At 39.6% G+C, this 16344-nt stretch overlaps 2 protein-coding genes across 11 annotated transcripts in view; one reads left to right on the forward strand and one right to left on the reverse strand.

Annotated features, from left to right (window-relative positions):
• The window catches only part of NCAPG (non-SMC condensin I complex subunit G), a 28235-nt gene extending 21460 nt beyond the window's left edge, over positions 1 to 6775 (forward strand). For both annotated transcript variants that reach the window (XM_061469919.1, XM_061469929.1), the window contains exons 16-21: positions 1275 to 1449; positions 1818 to 1979; positions 2826 to 2997; positions 4985 to 5077; positions 5521 to 5599; positions 6426 to 6775. In XM_061469919.1, coding sequence (XP_061325903.1) covers positions 1275 to 1449; positions 1818 to 1979; positions 2826 to 2997; positions 4985 to 5077; positions 5521 to 5599; positions 6426 to 6552 — 808 coding nt within the window. In that variant the 3' untranslated portion in view covers positions 6553 to 6775. The remainder of the gene's footprint in view (positions 1 to 1274; positions 1450 to 1817; positions 1980 to 2825; positions 2998 to 4984; positions 5078 to 5520; positions 5600 to 6425) is intronic.
• Positions 6776 to 10857: 4082 nt separating this feature from the next.
• The window catches only part of LCORL (ligand dependent nuclear receptor corepressor like), an 84151-nt gene continuing 78664 nt past the window's right edge, over positions 10858 to 16344 (reverse strand). For 7 of the 9 annotated variants that reach the window (XM_061469982.1, XM_061469974.1, XM_061469945.1 and 4 more), the window contains one exon: positions 11805 to 11969. In XM_061469982.1, the coding sequence (XP_061325966.1) occupies positions 11956 to 11969 (14 nt within the window). In that variant the 3' untranslated portion in view covers positions 11805 to 11955. Of the gene's footprint in view, positions 11970 to 16344 lie in introns of all 9 variants that reach the window. The other 2 variants (XM_061470018.1, XM_061470008.1) reach the window with 1 other exon arrangement.

Below are 16344 nucleotides of genomic sequence, written 5' to 3' on the forward strand. Positions count from 1 at the left end.
GTACTGTATTTTTAGAAGAGAATTATTAACGACTGTGTGTAATTCAGAACTGTCTGCAAAGCTGCCATTGAGCTCAAGTAATGAATGAGATTTGGCTGAGCTTCATACTTTATTTTGGTCCTGATCTCTTCCCTGAATTCCGTTTGTTTTCTGGGTGCTGCTCTGTTGACCTCCCATCTGGTCACATCTACAATCAAGAGGTTTACTCTTTGAAATGAAGTATTTGAGCTCTGGGAGGAAAAAAATGTTGCTGCTGCTTTCTGTAGATACTCTGTCATGTCAATGGGGTGGCACACTGATAACAGGGACAGAATCCTGTGACCAGTGAACAATTCTCTTTCATGGAACGTTTTCTAAACAGTTAGAAACTCTCTCCTGGCCTGAGAGGACAAAGTTGTAGATTTTTTTGTGTGATTTACAGGCAGTAATCTGAATGATAGTTCGGTTATACTTGATCTACTTCAGCCTTAAAGCTGCTGAAAGGGAGCATTCTTGCTTCCATTCTTTCTTGCCCCAGCTTTAGTGCTCAAAAGGCCTTTTGATCACCTCCTTTGGCTCAAGAATCCAGCAGTAAACAATCTGCTTGTTTGAAATTACTTATTTTCTCCTGTAGTTATTTGGGTTCAAATAGGAGGTTAACAAGTATCAGAAATAAAAAAAGCTTCACTTCCCCAACTTCTGCCTTGTGCTTTTTGATGTCTTAACTTCTAAATTGTTTTGATCTGGCTTGCAGTACTATATACAATTCGCTGCAGAACCAAGTGCAACATGATTTTTAGGCTTGCCTGGCAGGAGTTCTTAACTCTTCTGAGAAAAGAAAGCACAAATACTTCTTCCAAAAATCTTGTTAACCACTGCATTTGTTTTGCCAGGCTTCCTTCATTTTTTACACAATGAAAAGTATCCCCAAAGAAAAATCCTACCAGGAAGGAGGAATGAGCAGAGGACAGATTAATCTAAATAAAAGATTTAGAAAAATGTATTTCTGTCCCTTAAGAGACAATATGTGTATATATATATCGGGTTTTCAGTAGTAAGGATGAACTTTCAAACTGTTGAGAGGCAGAAAGTGTTACTTAAAACTTACTTGAAATACCATGTGCTAAATTGGTTTTGTGAAGCTCTTCTGATCTCCTGCTGGCTGTCTACCAAGCTTGGCTGCTCCCACATTGCTTTGACTGATGTATTGTAATAGGTCTGTGAACTTTCAGCATAGAAGAGAAAACTTAAGGGTGAATTAAGATTTAATTTTGTCTTATTATATATTGAAACAGGTCTAACCAGGAATGCTTTGAAGAAGCTTATCTTCCAACTCTGCAAACACTGTTAAATGCTCCTGCAACTTCACCTTTGGCTGAAATAGATGTCAGTAATGTTTCTGAACTGTTAGTGGACCTGACCAGACCAAGTGAACTGAAACATCAGTCTAAAAAGTCTCAGGACTATCAGGTACAGTGTGCTAAACTGGAGGAAAACCATATTTGTGGCTAGAGATTAAGAACTGATCCCCTTCACTTCCTGCTAGCTCTGGGCCTTTCTGAGATTCCTAGTGTCAGCAGCTGGATTAAAAGAGTGATGGTTCAGGTAACAAAATCTTTTAGCTTGACCTTCCACCAACCCCCATCCTTGATTTCCTTTCCCTCTTACAATTAAAAGAGGCTCATAGAAACTTGCACCATGGCTAACTGTCTATATTGGGAAAAGTAGAAAAATCAGTTGGTGTTTATTCCATAAGATCAGCTGCTTATATCTGAATGATCATATTGCTGTCTTTTGTAAATCCCAGCAAAATGTCTGATAATTTCTTTCCTTTACAGGACTTAACAGTGCATGATAGTTTAGCAGTGAAAATTTGCAATGAAATCTTGAGGGACCCAACTGCACCAGACGTTCGTATTTATGTAAAAGCTTTAAATTCGCTGGAACTCAGTGGTTCTTCCACAGAGAATCTTCTGGTTTTGATCAATGAGATTCTACAGGTAGTAAATAAATACCATGATTCTTTTTTAATCACTAACCATCCAATATTCTGATATACTTGAAAATGAAGAGCCTTTTACTTAATATGACAATGTGACTGGAATTTCTCTTTAACCAGGCTTTGAAAATTACTCTTTGATGTGTTGTTTCCAGAAATCTGAGCTCCTGTCACTGTATAATTTACAGATTTCAGCACCATAGATAGTAAAACTAGCATGAAGCATGAAACTTGATATATTTCAATACACTAAGTTCTTCTGATTACTGTAGTGAAATTTCTTTTTTTTACATTAAAATAAAATTTAATGTGGAGTTTCCCAGTTTGGAGGCTTATCTTTATTTAAGTATTATCAGCTGAAATGTTGCACCTAAAGTTACACTGTAACTGTAAGATCATCAGGCAACCTGAAAAGGGTGCTTGATTTAAGATGATGGGAAGGGATTACAAGAGTAATGTGACAGGTTTTACATTGATGCTTTTTTAATATGGGGAGAAACACAGCAAAATGTGGGATTGTAACAGAAGACAACAATGATGTATAGAAACGTTGAAAAGAATGCTGATGCACTATGGGCATATCATCCAGGGGCAGCTGAGCTCCAGGACTTGGCTGGAAAGGTCCAATCACTTTAATATTGTTTGGTTTTTTGGTGTTTCAGTGCCTGGTGGTGATGGAGAAAGTGTTTCTCCTTTCAACTTGACTTATCATGTTGCACCTTGTGTCCTTTGTGCAGTAAATTGAACTAATCCTATTAGTTAAACTTACATATGGGGGGCAACTTTAATGAGTAAAAGAAATAGTTGTAAATGAAGAAACATTTAATATTAAATGTCACTTTTCCAGGAAGTGAAAGATAAACTGTGTCAAAGAGCTATTGAGAAGTTCAAGATGAACTTGACCAAAGATCCTAACGTGGGCAAAGAGCACACTGAAATGACTGAGGAAACAGGCCTCTCTGAGAGGACCCAGGAAACGGAGACCACAATATCTGAAAATACTACTCAAAATGAAGAAGGTAATTTAGGAGAGGTGTAATTTAGTAGTAGGTATACAATGGAGTAGCTTGCTTAGATGCTGTGAAAATAACTGCTAGTTTTCCCTCCATTGAATTAACCTACTTTGTGGAAAAATGGGAAAAAGTACTACCTAGTAAATATGTACAGAGTTTAAAATGCTGCTTGTACTGAACTATTTACTGAGTTTTATTGCTTTTTGATCAGATTCTGGTTTCTTATTCTCCATGTTAGTATAACTAGTGCTGTATTTTGAATCTTAAGCTCCTTCTTTTTAACAAAGACTGTATTCAAATAGGCTTTAGTTTTTTAGCTGTTTGACATGCTTGTGTGTCTGCTAGCTACCGGTGATGACTAACTCATCTTTAGAAAGTGACTTGTTAACTTGGAGGAAGAAGCAGATACTTTGTGGTGCTTTTATGCACCATGCCTGTGCTACTTACAGGCTGTATTGTAGCAGTATACAGCTGATATCGTCACTGTTGATGCTGGCCCGTCCTTGCTACGAGCTTATAGGTTGGAGCCGCATTTTGTTTTTATTGCTATGTAAGAGCTGGAAATGGAAATGGCTGGAAGAGTTTGTACTACTTGCACACCTTATGCAGCTGCATCTGCCTTGGTGCGCACTGTGCTGATGGCACAAAAAGCTAACATGTTTAGGATTGCTTGGAGCAGTAAAGCAAAGATGGTGACAAGCAACTGTTTTAAGCAGACCACATTTTTGTTTAACATTTATTTGATTTATTTGTTTATATTTTCTAGTGGAGTATTTCAGGGCTTTAATCTGTTGTTTCTGCAAGTGCTAAATAACTGTTTATATCTTCTATGTTTATGTCTTCAAATACTTATTGGATGGGAAGTTGCAAGTATGCTTTTGAGATAATAGTTGTACTGTTTTCTGTTACCACCTAATAATACTTTTTGGTAAGAATTTCTCACAAAACAGGATTTTTGGGCATTTCTTAAAAGTAGGCTGTAGGAGAAAGCATTGTTTCCTCTGCCACCCTTCCCCAAATACATTTGGGATTGTTAAAAATCAGCACCTAGTACTTCAAATTTGTTAAATGACAGCTGTGAGCAAAAAGGGCAACAGACATTATTTTTGTCCTTCAATTGCTGCAAAGGAAATTTAGATCTGATATTAGGAAAAAAGCTTCTTGTCAATATGAGGCCACACCACTTTTTGATACAAGCCAGGATACTATTGGCCTCCTTGGCCAAGTGGCTGCACTGCTGGTTCACGGTCATTCAGGTTATGGACACTCATCTGACACAGCTGGTCCCTCACAATTCCAGTGTTCTCAAATGGAAAATCACTGTTCTCACATCTGTGGTCCTCCAGCTCAGGGGAATGGGTAGTTAGTCCCAGGTCTCTTAGATTATTAAAGACAGGGGCAGAAAAAGCATTGAATGCCACTGCTTTTTCTTCATCTCTATTAGTCAGGTGACCATCTTCAACAAGAATCAGTCCCATGTTTTCTTTAAGCCTCCTCTTGCTATTGATATACTTACAGCAAGCCCCTCTTGGTATCTGACAACACTGGCCAGTTTCAGCTCCAGCTGAGGTTTGGTCTCTTGTGCCTTATCCCTCCACAAATGAACCACAGCTCTGTGATCTTCCTGCAAAGTGTCTGACCTTTCTTCCAGAGGTCATACAGTTTCTTTTTCCTTTTGAGCTCCATGAGCAGTTCCCTGTTCAGCCAAGCTGGTCTCTGCCCTGCTTGCTTGACTTCTGATACAATGGAAGGAGCTAAACAGTTGTCAGGGATAGTTTACATGTGATTGACCTGTGCTGGGACAGGGTTATAGCTGAGTGACACTTGAAGCTTCCTTCTAGCTGCCTTATTGAATTTCTGTAAGTTTAAAGGAAAAATAGGGTTAAAATTGGGTGGCTTTCTTATATACCAGCCAATATTTAACATACTGGTACTTAAGATATATTAAAAGTTTATTGTCTTTAACTTCTGCATGTGCTATTCTGTTTAACAGAAAATAACAAAGATGCTCTTCATACTCCAGTTACTGATGTTCAAAGTAAAGCAACCGCGAAACAGAAATCCACAAGAACCAAAACTGGGAAAGGTTTGCAGAGCTTTTTCTGGCTACAATACTCCATTGTTTTTTAAAAAGATAAACTTCCTACTAACTTTTTGTGAATGTATATACAAAAACCCCCATTCAGTCTTCATACAGCACTGTATTATTTTAAGTTTTATTAGTTAAAAATGAAAATAGCCTTCATGGAAGTTTTTGTGCTGTCAGCCTCTCCTGACATCACAGATTCTAAAAAAAAGAAGTTTGACTATAAGATTTCAGGGTAATTTGGCCACAGTCATGTACAGGTGTGTCAGAGAGACATGGTACTTTGAGGGGGTTTTGTTGACTGTTTCGTCACCACATTCTGTCTCTGGTGAGTGCATAGTTACATGCGTCAATGAAATATCAAACACTGAAGAAACATACAGAACTAGCTGAAGAAAAGAAATAGTATCACGGTATGAAAAGAGGCTTTTGCTTATGCTTAGGACAACGGAAAGCAGCATCAGAAGTGAGGTCCATGAGCAGAAGGAAAACTGGTACAACTGCAAAATGTGGTAATGAAAGGTAAATTCTTTTCTCTCCACCCTCAACCCTCCGGTGTCTGTCCTAGCAGGGACATCTATTTCAAATGTTTTTCTTTTCCCAAACCTGCATCTTTAGTGTCCTCTATTCCGCATGCACAGATAAATATTTAAGAAAATAAAAAAGTTCCCTTTGAACTGGTACTTTTGAAACAGCAGCAGATTTGACAGCTTCGCATTTTATTATCATTGCTAAGAGCCTGGAGTTCTCTTTTTTTCTCTTTTAATGTAGCTGTTGTGTGCAGCAGTAACGTATTCCAGCTGGCAAAAGTCAGATGTTTGGCTTGCATTATTGCTCTTCTTCCAGTCACTTTTTCTGCTCTTTTTTAATAACTGTTCTGTGGAGGAATCAAATTTTTCATTTAAATTCTCTCTCTGCCCCTCCCCCCCCCCCCTTTTTGTTTCTTGTTTTTCAAGATGTCAAGAAATGACTGATGGGTGAATATACGCAATGCACTTTGATCTTGTAGGATATAGGCATTAAAACAACATCATGTTTGTAATTTTCAGCTGTGCTCACTATTTCGCAAGAAAGTATCCCCTGGACTTTAGGGTGACCAGGGCCAGTCATTCCCATTTGCCTGCTCCTGTGTCTACTTTGATGCCATCAGATCTTTTGCGAGTTTTGCTTATTTTGCAGCTGCTGACACATGGTTACTGATACTGCTGATTCTTCTCAGAAAATAAATAGCTTATAATTAGTACAAAGTACTTTTGCTTTCTAAGACGTTGCTTCAAGTTTGTAAATGTAAATCCTTTTGTGTCCGCTTAGTCTTTTTGGCCTTACTTTAAAATATTTTACGTTTCAGTGGTGATGAGATTCCAGAAGCTGTCCCAGTGTCCAGTTCAAGGCCTTCAAGACGAGCAAAAACAGTGGCACTTGAAAAAACAAGAATGAATCTTTCAAGACTTTTGAGTAGGGAAGAAGATCAGTGAAGACAAAAGGAGAGAAAGTGGCCTTTGCTAATACTGGTAGTTGACATCAGTCTTAAAACATATTTGTTTTGTTGTTAGCCATATTTGACTCTTTTTATACTATGATCTTTTGTAATTCTAGAACTTTCTATGAACTTTTACATTCTTTCTATATAGATGCATTTGATGATTTTTCCCGATACGAAGTCCATCATTCATGTAATAAAACAATATTAAAATATTACTGGAACTTGGATTTATTTATTTTCTTTACTTTATAGAGAAAAATACTCTTTCTCTGTAAATAAAAATTGCTGCTGCTGGTAAGTAGTCAGTAGTTAAAGCTGTTTTGATATTTAATGTTATTCAGAGAGAATGTTTGACCTGGAGTAGTTGCTTGTGATGGCAGCAACTTTGAATGTACCAACCTTTAATTGAACCTACTTTCTTCAAATTTCAGCCTGCGCACCCATGGACCAGGTTTTATTGCTCATGTTCATGTAAAACAGAAATGATCTGAATTGTGAGATCTGCTTCCTGCAGGTATGTGTCCACTGCATTGAAAAAATGGCAAAATGGTGGTTCTGGGTTACTGATTTCACAAAGCTAAGCCTGGAAGTCTGCTACTGCTCTCGACCTTGTTCTATAAAATCAGTCCTGTGCTTTTAGGAAAGCATAAAAATATTTGTGGTATAAAGTAAGATCCAGGAATACTTAAATACAGAAAGGTGAAAAAAATTTTGAGGCTGGTGTACTGTCTTTTGAAGTAGCAATTGGGATTTCTTTGTAGCTTTCAAGTTCACAACCCTTTTTCTAATGACTTAGCTAGGAATAGGCATGAGTTTCACAGAGACAATAGGGGATTTACTTTAAACTGCTCATAGTAGTCACTGGTGGCTTAGCAGGTTCACTCTGGAAATGCTAGTCTTTTAGTTTGGAAACAGTCAATGCTGTCTGTCTTTGTTACAATATAGATAATTTTTCAGGTAGCTGGAAAAAAACAGGGCAGATGCTTGACACATGCATCTCTCCTGCTGGTGCCCAATGAGACTTCCTAAGGAACTTGCATATAAAATAGGTAAATACATTGTAAAGGGACTTTGGTAACTCTCAGGAATAGCTTAGGGACACAAGTGTAAAGTAGCATTCCCAAAGTGCATTGCACCAACTATTAGGCTATTTTCGAGCTTGCACGTAGAAAACAGACAGGATCGTGTTGCTTTTCCTCCCATTCAGTTTTTGTTGGAAACCTGTCAAACCACAAAATGCCATTGCACACTTTTCTGCTGATACTTGCTATTCAGAAGCTTATGTAACTGCAGTGAATTATTTTTATTCATCACTTTAAACAGAATTTTGAAGTCCTGAGCTCCTTCTTTTGATAATCCTTTTCTTCAAGTCTCCACGTCTTGCAGGGAGAGTTTGTGTTTCTGCAGCCACTTCAGATCAGAGACAGCCTCTGTCCCCTTGAATATTGCCTGAACCCAGTTTAGCAGTGTGAAGTATGGATTTTATTTTGCATCAGTTGATTGTCAGAGCTTACCCTGTGCTTTAAAGTTTAGTTTATTTTTAATTTTTTATGGTTTTAAATAATTTTAGTTACAAGTTTTCTCTCACCCTTACTCTCATGAGTGGTTTGCTCTTCTGCCACTGGACCAGCAGCAGTTGTTGAAAGTGTATCACTCTTAGTTTTGGCTAAAATGAGTTTCTAGGGAAAGCAGGAGCAATGAAAACTTGTAGTCTTCTCTGTGAATGCCTTCCAGTTTTGCCACCTTGTGTTCTGTTGTGTCTTGCCCCACGTGCAGGCCCTGTCTTTGGCATCTCAGGAATGCTGTAATGAAAAATATGAAGTTTCTCATTGAAGTCACCTCTCAGTCTGTGTATGTCTCTGCTGTGACTATGGCTTCACTGGAGTGTATTGACAGAAGACAGACACTGGTGCTGACAAACTGGAGTGAGTTCACTGGAGGCCCCTGTGCTGGTCATGGGGCCCTGTGAGCGCTGTGGGGAAAGGCTATGGGAGCTGGGCTTGTTCAGCTGGCAGGTGGAACCAGGCTGTTTGTTGCATATGTTCAGAGGACAAAAAACAATGGGCACAAGCTGAAACTCAGACCAGAATATAAGGAGAAAAAGGCTGTGGGACAGGTTGAGAACAGTTGGAACAGGCTGTGCAGGTTCTGTCCTAAGGCCTGACTAGCTGAAGTTCTGCACAACTTGCTCTGACCTCACAGCTGGCCTGCCCTTATGCAGGGTGTACAACCGTTGGCCTCAGTCTTTCTGTGCCTGAATTACCCTGTGATATTTTTCCAGACTAAAAACTTGCCCAGCAACTGGCATGTAATTTCCAGCCCCTCTGGCCTCTTCCTCTGCCCAGTGGAGGGTTTTCTGTGCAACAGAAAATTCATAGAATCATAGAATAGTTAGGGTTGGATAGGACCTTAAGATCATCTTGTTCCAACCTCCCTGCCATGGGCAGGGACACCTCACACCAGACCATGTCGCCAATCCCTCTGGGAGCAGGGGTGAGGAAGTGGGGGGAGTGAGCCAGAGGCTGCATGGTTCTGGAATGCTGGCTGGGCTTAAACAACGACAACACCTCACACTAAACCATGTCATCCAGTGCTCTGTCCAACCCGCCCTTGAACGCTGCCAGGGATAGAGCATTCACAACTGCCCTGGGTAACCCACTCCAGTGCCTCACCACCCTCGCAGTAAAGAACTTCCTCCTTATATCCAGTCTTCCCCTGTTTAAGTTTTACCCTGTTGTTACCCCTTGCCCTGTCACTGCAGTCCCTGTAGGGGCAATTTAGGTGTGTTCTGTCAAAATGGCTTAACTTTTGAGGAGGAATGGTGGCGTAACTGCAGGATGCTTGGATGTGTGTTGTATTTTTCAAAGCTGATCATCAGCAATAATCGATGTTTAAAGGTATGCAGCTGACTTTCTCAAAAGTTGCCTATGGTAGCAGTAGGGTGCACCCGAAGGTGATGGGAAGCCAAGTCTTGATATATCTTACAAGCTGCAGTGAAAAAATCTTGACTTGGTTAAAAAGAATAATGCTGTCTAAAATTCTTTTGCTGGTTTTTAGTGACTTCAATTCTATGGGTTGAAAGTACCCTAACTTCCTGTTTGCTTAGTTGAGGAATAAAAGCGTAATCCCCCAAATATTCTGAATGACTTAAAACTAGTCACTTTGTTGCTCTGAAGCAATTACTGTGCATCCTCTCTCCTTCTTCTGGTTAACCACAACAGGGTGTCCAACATGAGACACACTAGACTTAGGTTTGATTCCATATTAAATGATAAACCAGCAGTGGTCCTTTGTTGTCAAAATGATCCCATGGTTATTACTTCACTAGTTTTTGTTTCTTAAAACCAGTTTTGTGTTTGCTTTTGCTTGCTTGTCTGTCCAGACTACAGACAAAAAGACTTCCTGTTGGTAAATCTCCTTTAGCTGATAACTATCTCAAGAAGGGCAAGTGCTGCACCAAGCACACCTTTTTCTAGTTTTGTTGTTTGTCTGACTCAAAGCAGTGGTTACTGAGTTTGGGTTATGCCTGGATCTGCCTCCCTCTGAAACCATTTGGATTCATCAGCCAACTGAAACTCAGTATGACACACAGGAAGGGATAGCAATTGACTATTGATAGTTAAGTTGACAAAACCAGGCAGCTGCTTGGGTGTGAGACATGTCTGTAATTAACAGAAAAGGTTCCAGTATTTACTTGGTCTTTTTTCCCTGAAAAAATCCTTGTGACATCTGCTTCAGGCACACAAATGAGACTGGGTGGACTACTAAGCACAGCTTGTGAGACCATTTATTTGTCCCTCTTAAGGGTCACCCTGGTCCTCAGGTGGGGCTCACTGAAGTCAACTCCAGTGCCTCTCCCCCAGTAAGTTCAATTATTTTTGGCTTTCTTGCCTCAGAGAATCCAAATGCATTAAATAGCTGAGATACATAAAGACCCTTTAGACAGCGTGGTGTGATGATGCATGTTTATTCTTTTAACCATGTTCTGCACTGACCCCTCAGTGACTCAGTGTCCTTTTGGGATCTTGTGAGACTCACCAGAAACCACAACCTTTTTATTTCAGTTACTGGATAGCACCTGCAAACCAACAAACTTCTGTAAAGACAAAGTGCATCTTCACTTTAAGAAAGATGATAATTTTAAGTGAATCCTTAAAAACTTTGTTTCATAGAACACAGTGTCTTCCAAGGAAATTGCCTTCTGGAAAATTGGTTCTTGGCAAGGACAGGAGAGACCACTTATTAAGAAGTTGAATTAAGAATCCTCTACTCTAGCTATTGAATGTATGACTCCAGAAAAGAGAAATATATCATATGGTTTTATTCTAACACTTTTTTATAGCTCTATTAATAATAATGTTTTGATGAATGAAGTACATGAACCTTGCCAAAGCTGATCTAAGCACGGAATGTCTACAACGTAGTTGGCTACAACCATTCGCTACTTCTTTGAGTAGAGTTCAAAATGTTGATGTTTACATTGAATTTCCAAAGTACACAGAAAAAAATGAAATAGGAAAAGCATTTACATCCATTTTAATTGGTGGCAGGCATAAATTCATAGAAACAAAGGGAGGAGAAAGACCATTTAGCAGAAACCTCAAAAAGTGCAGATACAGATTTGTTGAATGACAATCATTCAAGAGCTTCTCCCACAGGCTCAGCCCATTCTTTTAGACATTATGCTCATGACACACTGTCACACAGACATTCTCAAGATGGATGATGAAGATGAAAGCATACTGCAGAAACAACCTGCGTGTTTGGCGCATTTCACTCTGTTGGTGAAGGAGATCTCACGTAATTTACCTTTTCACTGCTTTGCTTCGAGGTAGTCGGTCTCCACCTGTTACAGACTTAGTTTGAGTTGTTATTACCATAAATCTTTACATGGTGACCTATGCCACAAATTACATAATATATTAACTTTCGTGCACAAAAATAAACTTGGGAAATAATAATTAAAGAACATAGAAAAATCACAATACTATTAATCGGGAACATCTGATTCTGATATAAATTTGTACTGCAAGAATTTCATGATGGTCAGATGTGAAACTTTATATTTAGAAAAAAGAAAGCATCAAAATGAATAATGCTAGTAATAAGAGAAAGCCAAATCACACAAGATCATTTCAAGATCAATGTAATGAATGCTTATTATTCATCAGAAAAAAAATAATCAGGAACAATGTATAAAATAATAGTGCAAGAACAGCTGTGATCTATTTATTCTCATCAGTTTTGAGATTTTGGTTAAAAACTTTACAGCTGGAGAGAGATGTTGCTGAAAAACTCAGATTCCACTCAGTGGGCTGATTAAGGCACGTCTTTATGGACTTCAAATGTTCAGTTTCTGTGTTCATGTCTATTGAATTCTGCGGCTCCGAGACTTTCACTTGTAGTGTGCTGTGAGAAAAGAAGTGGGGGTGGGAGGGGGGGGGAAAAAAGAGACAAAGTTTAGTATATTTTCTTCTTCCTCTGCAAACAAACAAACTGGTGGTGGCAGCCTGTGTATTCTGTGGGGTTTTTTCTGCTGTTTTACTGCACTATGGTTCAGAAACACTAAGATAGAACTTGACTGTACTGTGCTCTCCATGTTGTCAAAGTAGACGGGGCTTGTTCCTATTGAAATGGCATAGTCCTGGTGGTTGGCAGAGCCTGTCCCAGGCTCACAGTCCTGCTGATGCTGTTCCTCTGCACAGGAAGGGAGTGGCCCTTCTTAAACTGTGTCCAGCTGACTACTGTAAAACCATAGACCAGGAACTGGGCAAGAACTTGGGGCTGGGTGGTTTTGCTGACACTGTTAATACAGTACAGCCATGAAAGAGTTGCTATATTGACAGTGTTTATTTTGTTTTAAATCTAGGAAAGTAAGTAAAGGGAAGAAAGGAAAGAAACCCAGCCCTTTGTGGGAATCACTGAACAGATGATACTGTGTGGACCGCATCACGCTCTCATTGTGCACATAGAATCACAGAATAGCATCATAGAATGTTTTGGGTTGGAAGGGACCTTAACAGTCACCTAGTCACGAGCAGGAACACCTTCCACTGCTGAGTTGCTCAAAGCCCCATCCAACTTGGCCTTGAACGCTTCCAGGGATGGGGCATTTACCACCTATCTGGGCAACCTGGTTCAGTGTTTCACCATCCTCATCATAAATTTTTTTTCGTTAACATATCAAGCACTGTCATTACCTTTTCTCCATCCCTGCTACTTTTCTCTTTCCCTGCCTCCTTCCTGCAATTCATTGTTTCTCACAAACCTCTTCAAAGATTTCTAAGTGGATGAATGATGCAAAGTTGGAAGTATTTCTAATTACTGAGATGCTAAAAATCAAGTTGTATGTGTTGTAATTAAGGGCAGAAAGTAATGATTGTGCTATAAACTATCTGCACAGTTTCTCCTATCAAAGGCATGTTTAAGCAGCAAGAATCTCTTGTAGCATTTCAGGAAATCGGCTCCATCACAGTATGTTTAGGTGCAAAGTATCAAGGACTGAATCTGTATAGTATTTATAGTGTGCCCATGGGTGAACAGTCTAGCTGGGACATTCAGTAATCATCAGACTATAACCCAAAATACCTAGCTTGTGTTACTCGAATACTATTCACTGACTTTGATTATACTTCTTTCAATGTCATGGCAAGTAGGAAAGACAGCCTGTGTAACAGGTAAAGTCATTGTTACATTTCACAGAGCATCTGAAATGCGATTTCCATTCTTTTACATTTTAATGCAAGCTCTCTGGAAGGCCATGTGCCTTTCTGACAGGGTGGTTAAATGGGCATTTCTAAATTACCAACCCTAGCTCCTAACCCTCTGTAAGTGGGGTACTGCTCCCATGCCCAGTATTTCCTAGTGTGCTTACTCTTCTGCCTCTCTCGTCATGTTTTTGCTTTGTGCTATTTTCCTTCATTCTTTCTGAGCTGCACATGCTCATGTTGCTCTAATCTGTCCCTTCCCATAGGAGACAGAGAGTGCAAGTGTAGGTGACAGGGAAGACTTCAGTTAGCAATGTTACTTTCTTGAATTTACAGCTTCTTCAGACTTGAACTGTTGCCTTCACCACTATGCAGAAAGTCAAAGCCTTTTCTTACGGCCTTGGGATTAAGCGTGTGTTTGAGATGGTGCTAATGCTGACTGCTGCAGTCCTGCAGCCTGCCTCACCCCTACTGATTATGTGCTTTCCAGGCATGGCCAGGTAGCAAAACTTACCCTCTGAACAATCTACAGTTAAATGAAGTGAAGGCTGGAATGTTGTTACATTTGGGGATTTGTTTGTTGCTGGTGTTTTGGGGGATGGTTTTTGTTTGTTTTCATTTTGTTCAGGGTTTTGTTTTTTTTTTTGTGGTGGCTGTTGTTATGTCAAAGAACACAAATGCCTCAGGAATCAAGAAACTACGAACTCTGCAGTAGTACATACCTATAACGTGCTTTAAAGAACAGCATTTCTACTGTCTTTAAAGTAGTAGCCACATAAACCTTGTTTAACAGTGGGCAAATGCCAGACAGAAAAAGCTAAAGGCTTGGGCTTCTCAAATGATTTGGCATCTTACTTATGTACACAAACCAGGAATTGTACTGTTGGTGTGGCCCATTTTCCAAACAGCACTGCTAGCTGTAACTATGTATACTAGGGCTTGGTGGAATTGTGACCATAATTCCTTCCCCTTTGCTTGGACTGCAAACACAGAGTGCTGCGATACCCCCAAGCAGCGCTTTGCGTAGTTGGTTCTCTCAGGGACTCTCCTACTCTTTATATTTTAGGTTTTGTACAGGCTTGGGTACCAGGTGTAAAAGGCAGGACCGAGGCTGCAGAAGTAGAACTGATATGCTGGTAGTTGTGCAGTCATTTACCTCTCATGGAAGAGCTCTATGAAACTCAGGAGTCTGGCATTTTAAGAGCATGCGTAAAAACAGGAACAGGGAAATGTTAAATTAATGTTTTCATCAGTTCCCCAGTATAGGTAACATCAACATAAAAAGCTCAAGTATTTTAAGGAAATTTATTTTTATCACAGTAAAAGTGGAAAACAATAGGTCTGAGATCTGCACTAATATGTTTGTTAACCAAGAAGAACCTAGTCTTTCATCTTGCTTTTCACTTTTACCGGCAGTGATTTATTTCTTAGCTGTTGATGTAACCAGGCATGAAAATGGTGTATTTAGATAACTTTTTTTTAAAGCAGAGAATATAATTTAAGCATAACATTAAATAGAAGCAGCTGAATTTCTCCAGCCAGATCCATCAGCAGATTCTACTCTAAATTTTATTCCATTCTGCTTACAAAAGGTGCACACTGTGGCCCTCCTGTCAGGAAGACCTGCATATTACAGAAGCCAAGGAGCCTGCTCCAGCAGAGCCTGGAATGAGGCTGTGATACACCTCAGCTCTACAGCCTTCTGGAGTTCTCTGCTACCAACACTTGCACCAGTAAGAGGATGGAGGTCCCTTTATCTGTCCAGACAACAGGCAGTTACTGGTTTATATAACAGTCTCTAAAAAGGTTAGAATTTGCCATTCTGAAGCCATCTGTTTACTATTCCAGCAATTATCATCTGCTTTGGTTTTATTCAGTTGGGATTGACTCAGTTCATCAGCTTCTGTGCACGTGATTGGTGGATATCAGCTACTGATGCTCCTGTAACACTGAACATAAATTCCAGCCATGGAATATTCAATAGTTCTGCTTTCATTAGTGAATTTTAAGACAGGTCAACTGTGCTAACAGCCCAGTGAAAAGGAAGAAAAGAGTCTGTATTTTTTCAAATTCTTTGTATGATAAACTAGCAACATTTCTCAAAAACTCATGCTTTTCTTCATCTTTAAGTACTCTTGAAGTGCTGGCAACATTTACTGATTAATGTAAAAGACTTCCTATTTCAGAGTGTACAATAACTGATGTTGATAATTCTTGTCTTTTCTTAGAAAGTATATATATACACACATATATAAAAATGGAAATAAGACTATACCTTTTTGATCTGAAACAATTGCAAATTAAAAATCATGTATCTCAGAGAGCTGAGGTGTGTGTACCTGTGGTCTGTTGCATGCTCTACATGACTGCTGTGTGAGTAAGTATATCTGAACGAGTGATGAGGTGGGAGGCACCAGGTACCACACTGAGGATGTGGACACACGGAGGTTGTGTACAGTGACAGGACACTCTGCTCTTGCCTTCCTTTGGATGCTGCTGAACCTAAAACCTATGGGCCTAGAAAACTGTCAGAGATGACTCCAGGGTTTATTTTTCATGTGTTGCTACTCAGCTCCCAAGTCACCACTATCCAATCATCTCTGCATTTACTATCCTCCAACAGTGTTGGAGACAGAGGCAATTACCTATTTGTTATTCTAACAAATCACAGCAGACAAATTCAAATCGTGCCAGTGGACTCTGAAGTCCCATCTAGTCTCCCCTGGCTGAGCATGGTGTGTAAACTTCCGGGCCTGCTAGGACCGAAAAGGATCATCTCTCTCCACAAAAATTTCCTCCTATCATTAAAGCAAAAGGAATTCAAGAGATGATAGGTCTTCAAATTCGACCTTCTACTAAAGCAATCAGCAAGGGGCCTTTACAGTCTTCCAAGAGCTGAAGAAAACCTTGTTCTTTTCCCCACTTCCAGATACACTGCTCGCATACAAGTATTTGTGAAATTTTGTTTCTTTCTTTAGTTTAACCTAAATCACTGTCAAGATAACAGAAGTGCTGACTAATTAATAGGAGGATGTGACAGCAATACTGTACGTGGTAGGCTGCCAAGCATACACACA

Source organism: Pezoporus flaviventris, unplaced genomic scaffold (assembly GCF_033815535.1).
Source record: "Pezoporus flaviventris isolate CSIRO_AGI_PZ_B2104156 unplaced genomic scaffold, CSIRO_AGI_Pfla_v1 ptg000002l, whole genome shotgun sequence".
Classification (NCBI taxonomy): domain Eukaryota; kingdom Metazoa; phylum Chordata; class Aves; order Psittaciformes; family Psittacidae; genus Pezoporus; species Pezoporus flaviventris.